This window comes from Leptonychotes weddellii, chromosome 6, assembly GCF_054177405.1.
Source record: "Leptonychotes weddellii isolate Sample4059 chromosome 6, ASM5417740v2, whole genome shotgun sequence".
In the NCBI taxonomy this organism is placed as follows: domain Eukaryota; kingdom Metazoa; phylum Chordata; class Mammalia; order Carnivora; family Phocidae; genus Leptonychotes; species Leptonychotes weddellii.
Window position 1 is genome coordinate 129,821,355 of NC_138374.1, and position 6,695 is coordinate 129,828,049.

Sequence of the window (6,695 nt, forward strand, 5' to 3'; positions counted from 1 at the left end):
TTTTTTTTTAAAGATTTTATTTATTTATTTGAGAGAGAGAGACACAGCGAGAGAGGGAACACAAGCAGGGGGAGTGGGAGAGGGAGAAGCAGGCCTCCCGCCGAGCAGGGAGCCCGATGCGGGGCTCGATCCCAGGACCCCGGGATCATGACCTGAGCTGAAGGCAGACGCTTAACGACTGAGCCACCCAGGCGCCCCATCTCAAAACTTTTCTTTCATGTTAATGGAATATGTAATACCTCTTTATGCTGTGTTATGAGAGATTTCTTCATTGTTCAATCTACATCCAACCTATCTATATTGACTATATATTTCATTTCTAGAATTTCTGTTCAGTTCTTTTTCAAATCAACCTGTTCCTCTTGGATATTATGTTTTGTTTCCTTTATCCCTTTGAATATATGAAACATACTCACTTTCAAGTTTTGTGTTGTTCTATTACTCCTAACTCTTGGGTGAAGACTCTCCCAATTTTTTCATCTGCTTACCCTTCCTCAAGACGATTGGTTTCTTCCTGTGATTTGTAAGTTTTTGCAAGTGCCTCCTCAGTAAGGGTTGTTTTTAGTGGAGATCCAGCGTACCCTGTCTTGCTGACAGTTCGCTCCAGGGCGGCTTTGTGCTTGCTTCCGACAGAGTTCTGTGAATTATGCTGCCTGCAGCTTCACTTTGGGTCCTCATACCACAGGAGGACTATGAATTTGGCCACACACCCCGGCATTTGGTACTGGCCTGGGGTTCCAATATTTTTCAGGTGATTATTTCTACCCATGTTGCTAGGAGATGACAAATTACTTTACCACTTTTGTAAAGCAGTAGGGAGTTCTCCTAGTCCAGATTTTATAGATAAGATTGTACTTTATTATCTTGGCTTTATGCGGGTGTTTCACTTCGCCTCCTCATACTCACAGGATCTGTGATTTGGGCTCTCCTCTCTGCACCTGTGTTAAAACTTCAGGCCCCCCGCCCCCAACACCTATATCTAGTTCTGAAACCCTCAGGAACCACGTCAGCTTTGGCTCACTCTTAGGATTTTAAGGTTTCCTTCTTTTGCTGATATCTAGCCTTCCTTCTTTACGGTCTCTGTGTCTCTCTTACTGCCTTAGTACAGCTTGATTTAATATTTTTATTTGTTTAATTTTGTGTATTTGGAACAGGAAAGACGTCTTTCATATCAACTCAGTCTGCCATATTTGCTGATATAATCTTAAAATATATTAAGTACTAATTAAGACAATAGTGTGCTTACCACATTAGAATAGTATCTAACATATACGCTATTACATGATAGGTACTTAATAATAACTAGCTTTTACTAGGACACTTGCTATTTCCTAAGAATTGTTCTAATTCCGCGGTGTGTCTAATTAAATTTTTTCATTTTGATACAGAACTGAACAGTCCTTGTTGAATTTGAAGAATTGATGAGATCACAGCTATGATTACATCTGAAGTCTCTAGCTTTACCATCAATTGAAAATAACTAGACACCTCTCAGCTATATAAACACTGCCCAGGGCAACTTGCCCTAAGGTGCCCTGTTTTTAATTCACTAGTTGTTTTATTTTCTTATGGAAAAAGACAATTTCCAGGAGTCAGAATTAGAGAAGAGTAGATCTCCCAAAAGAATTATCCATTTCGTTGATGGAGACATCATGGAAGAATACAGCACAGAGGAGGAGGAAGAGGAAGAAAACAAGGAACAGAAAACGAATTCAATACATGATCCCGTAAGCTTAGAGTATCAATATAAGTGAACATGGGGGCTGAGTAAATGAGAGATTAAGCCAGACAAGGTTTGTAGAAAATACAGTTTTAAGCTGACTCCTTATTCCCCTTGGTTTGCTTTCTAGATCCATTTATAGTCAACTCATAATTTTGATAACTTTGTATTTCTTCTCTATGAGAAAGAAAATGGAATATACTATAAAACATTTGAAACCTCTACATGAAACACTTTGTATCACCATTCTTGTTAATAATTACTCTAACTTGATTTCTCTCTCTCTGTTTTTTTCAGTCTACACTTTCATGGGGGCCCTACCTATGGTTTTGGGCAGGGCAAATAGCAAGCACCTCATTTTCTAGTAAGTATTGCCAAGGTTATTTATTCATTTATTTTGTCCTAAATACTCAAGGATAGACTTAACAGACCCTCAGAGTTAGGGCTTCCAATAGTTTAATCTACACCACGGCATCCTGGAGAAGGGACGACTTGGTCAGTTCTCAATCTATGCTTCAACATTTCCAAAGGCATAGAACCTCACATCTTTAGGCAGACCCTCCCATCTCTTTCCAACTCTTTTTAGTAAATTCTACCTTATATTTTGTCTTCTTTTAAAGTTATTCCCATTGATCTTAGGTGTCTTTCTTAAGACCATATAAAACAAGTCTAGATTCCTCTTTCAGAGGGCAGAGTTGCAAATATTTGAAGCCTCTCCCCATCCCCAGTTGACTCTTTATCTGAATAAACTTCCAAGCTTTTTTTTTTTAAACTATTGTAATATGACACAGTTCCAAGTTCCCTCAATGATCACTCTGTTATGAGTAAGAACTTTCTTGACCCTTCCCAGGGACACAGTGAATGGCCTAAGTGGCTATTTATAACAGATGAAATACTAAATTTTATTTTGCTCAACATTCACCAATTTTCTTTAAAACACAATTGTGATACCTAATTACTTGTTTCCTCCTAACTTTCATATGCTTGTATGGACAACAGGGAGGAAACAACTTTAAAAATGTGAGAAAATATGAAGTATAGCTATAGCTCTGAGGAACTGATCTTCATTCATTCATTAAATAAACATTTATTGAGTGCCAATATGTGTTTGGCACTGTGCGGGTCCCTGGGACACAAAGACAAACGACAGTCTTTGCTTTCAAGGGACTCAATATTCAATGGATATTATAGGCCAGTAAACATGCCCATAATTATAATTTGTTGCCACAATCACCAGCGTAGAAGGAGCATAGGGACTACTGATGGGGAGACTCAGTAATGCTGACATATGGAGGCAATACCATCAGAGTGCTATGAAAGTATGGCTAAGGTCAGTATGGGGATCATGAAAGTCACTGGGGGCAGGGGAGGGGAGAAAAGTCTTTAAATTATAGTAAAAAGTAATGATGAGGTGATTTAGTCAGATGGTATGAGCCTTAAAGGACTTTCACATCAGGGTAAAGGGTTAGGGATTTGGAAGTTACTTTGGGAATCTAGGTGAGATACTAATCTTGCCTCAACCATAATACATTGGCAGAAAAAATGCTGTCTTCCAGAAAGCTCTGTGCTTTAGTTGGGGAAAGGCTGAAGAGGTGAAATGTTTTGGAGAGAGAAAGCCTTAGGAGACTAGGTCTGGTGAAAAAAGCAAAACCCAATACAGCGATATGAAAATGTGGAGGAGAACAGGGACTGCAGTGATTTCCATGTTGGGTTTTGACTTAAGATGGCAAGGACAGGACACAGGGGAATCAAGCTGGCTTCCAAGTTCCAAGCAGAACTGTAGTGTTCAAGCACATCTGCGTGGGGCTTCCAGGTGGTGGTGGGAAGCATAAATACGATGGCATGCAGCACCCTGGGCTCCATACAGAAACTTTGGATAGAACTGAAACCCAGATGAAACTGCAACGAGTGTTTTCAATTTACAATTCTAGTAGGTCATAAACAGGAAAACTTCCCAAGATTTATTCTAATATTTTAGAAACTTCTCTTACACACATGTACCAGGCACGGTGGCAAATAGATTAAAGAGCTACAGTATTTTTGAAAAGATAAAACACATTAAAAAATGGAGAGCCCCATTTCGATGTGCGATATGAGCAACATCCCAAGAAGAGGAATCAGTCATGGGGATCAGAAAATTGTGTCATAGGGGGTGGGTGTCAGAAATTTATAATTTCATTTTATTTTATTTTATTTTTATTTAAAGATTTTTATTTATTTATTATTTGTCAGAGAGAGAGAGCACAAGCAGGAGGAGCAGCAGAGGGAGAGGGAGAAGCAGGCTCCTCACTGAGCAAGGAGCCCGATGTGGGACTCGATCCCAGGACCCTGGGATCATGACCTGAGCCGAAGGCAGACGCTTAACGACTGAGCCACTCAGGCATCCCAGAAATTTATAATTTTAAAGGAAAACATTTCTAGGAGACACCTTCGGGCAACCACTATTAATGCTAAACCTTTATCCCTAACTTTCACACCCAAAGCATCTATTCTGATTGATCAGGACCAACGCTGACCCTGGGTAGTAAGTATTTTGGAAAATCTCTCCTGGCATACCCATCTGGAAAGGATAGTTTATAGATGTAATCCCATGTGAAGATAGAAGATTTAACAATTCTTTTTGAGTCCTAGAACTTTTTGAGAGTCTAGAGCAATTGAAATCTTTTGTCAGCCTTAAAGTTAAGTGTAGTAATGGATCACCTGCAGGCAAGTTTAAACTCCTACCCCTTCAATTGACTCTAAGTTTGTTATTAATTCAGCTTACCAAAGAGCTTATTCTTTCTTTTAGCATGTGAATTCCTTGGTGGAAGATTTGCTACCTTCTTTGGTCTCAATCAACCCAAATATCAGTATGTGTTAAATGAGTACTATAGAACACAAGATAAGGTATGTGACATCCTGATGGGGGAAGATTGGCTGCTTCCACTTCATATAAATTATTCTCCCTCCTGGTAATCATTAACAGTTTCACTCCATGATACTTTGTAGTTGCCTTTCTTGTGTGAAGTTCGAATGTCATGAGATGGGTTGCAGAAGTTGGCTGACCATGAAGCCTGAGATTACTTAAATAAAGAAGCTTCTTACAGGGGTGTCTTTGCAAGAGGGGGAGTTCAGAGGTATCTGGTTTGCAGTTAAACTTTTCTGTATTTCTCTCCATACCAGGAAAGTGACAAGGAAAGTGAAGGGAATGGATCAAAGGCCCAGCCAGCCAAGGTTCCTAATGAAAAGTGTCACCTGGAGGCTGGGGGCCAAGAGTATGGAACCAGACAACAGCACATTGCCCAGGGTGTTCTTCAGTGGAGCACCTCATCTGGGGAGGGCCTGGCAGCAGATTTCAACTCATAATGGGCCCCAGGACTGTAGTTCCTCCGAATGTCTGTTTCTCCACCACTCATGAACCATGGCAACGGCACAGAGGTTGTGCTTCTGAGCGAGACCCGATCTTAATCTCCTTGTGATTTATTCTCCAGCATCCAGTGATTGAAAGCAGTGATGAGAATTATGGATGCTTTGTCAATTTTATGAGCCCCCCATACCAAGTCAACTCCTCCCCCACCCACCCCACCGTAATGCAAATCTCGCTAGTCAGTTGTGATCTCTTATTATTGATGTTTGCAAATAAATGCAAATGCCTGGAAGAATTTGGATCTGGCAATTTTGGACTGAAACTCTTCATCGTGCGGCTAGGGTGCAGAAAAGAAGCTGTTCCTCAGAAGAAACTTTGGGCATTATGAAGTCTAAATAAGTCCCCTTTCAGGGTTTGACGTAAGGTGTTTGCTTTCCAGTAGCCACCCTGGCTTAGTTGGGGCTTGCTTTACAATAAGCAAACATTGCTAGTAACTTTGTTACAACATATCAAAGTCTTTAAGAATTGGGTGCATTTCCCCCCACACAATTAAAAACAATAATCTAAGCTCTATAAAAAGTATTTGAAAAATGGATGATTTTGTTTATTTGTCAGCAAAATTTCAAAACCTGGAAAGATCAAACATGGAGATCATAGCTAGATATCACAGGTTGTGCGGGCGAGAGGTCGCTGTGATAGAACAGAAAAACACAGGACTGGCAGTAATAAGACCTGAGGTCAAGCCTCAATTTTACCATTTACTAGTTGAGTGTCCAGATTTCTGAGCCCTTGTCCCCTTCTCTGTAAAACAGGGGTGGCATATATTTGTTCCTCAAGGTTTACTGTTAAACAAAACGGGATAATGGGAAAACACTTTTAAAACTGGGAATATTCAATGTTAATGCTTAATTAGTGGCTGTTATAGACTGTTACCTTGAAAATCCCCAAAGAACCATGCCTTCTGGAATTCATGCCCCGGTACTGTCCCATCTACATTGACGCTGGGCTTGGCCACAACACTTGTTTCGGCAACTGAGACAGCAGCACATGTGACGCAAGTGGAGGCTTGATGGGCACCGGCAAATGGGAGCCTGTCCTCTTAGAAGCTCCACATAGTAAAGAAGCTTGGGGCTAGACTTCTTGATAATGAAAGGCCACGTGGAAAGAGATTCCCAAGGATGAAAGACTGTGTCACATATTCCAGTCCCAGCCAAGCTCCTCACCAAATGGAGCCACATAAATGACCTTCTATTATCCTGTGTGGAGCAGATGAACCAGGCGGCTGAGTCCAGTCAATCTGCAGAATCATGAGGAAATAATAAATCATTATTAAGTGTTGGAGTGGTTTATTTTGCAGTCATGTGTAACTGAAATAATAGCTCTAAGAGAACGGGAACGAAATCAAGAAGAAGGCCTTGGGAATAAGGTGTCATTGGCTGGACACATGAGAATAAGACAGGTTTTACTGCATAATCGGACAATTCTAAAAGCTCAGTGGCTTGAAACGACAAAAGTTTCTTTCTTTCTCATGAGAAGTCCACTGTCAGTTCAGGTGGCTTCCCAGAGCGTTGGCTCAGTGGTGCACGCATCTTTTTTTTTAAAGATTTTATTTATTCATTTGAGAGAGAA

The 6,695-nt window shown here is 40.5% G+C and overlaps 1 protein-coding gene across 2 annotated transcripts in view; it reads left to right on the forward strand.

Annotated features, from left to right (window-relative positions):
* Positions 1-6,405, forward strand: part of FAM177B (family with sequence similarity 177 member B) — a 9,347-nt gene extending 2,942 nt beyond the window's left edge. The window contains exons 2-5 of one of the 2 annotated variants that reach the window (XM_006742991.3): positions 1,389-1,727; positions 2,018-2,084; positions 4,509-4,606; positions 4,883-6,405. In XM_006742991.3, coding sequence (XP_006743054.1) covers positions 1,569-1,727; positions 2,018-2,084; positions 4,509-4,606; positions 4,883-5,065 — 507 coding nt within the window. In that variant the 5' untranslated portion in view covers positions 1,389-1,568 and the 3' untranslated portion in view covers positions 5,066-6,405. The remainder of the gene's footprint in view (positions 1-1,388; positions 1,728-2,017; positions 2,085-4,508; positions 4,607-4,882) is intronic. The other variant, XM_081825220.1, reaches the window with a different exon arrangement.
* Positions 6,406-6,695: the final 290 nt, after the last annotated feature.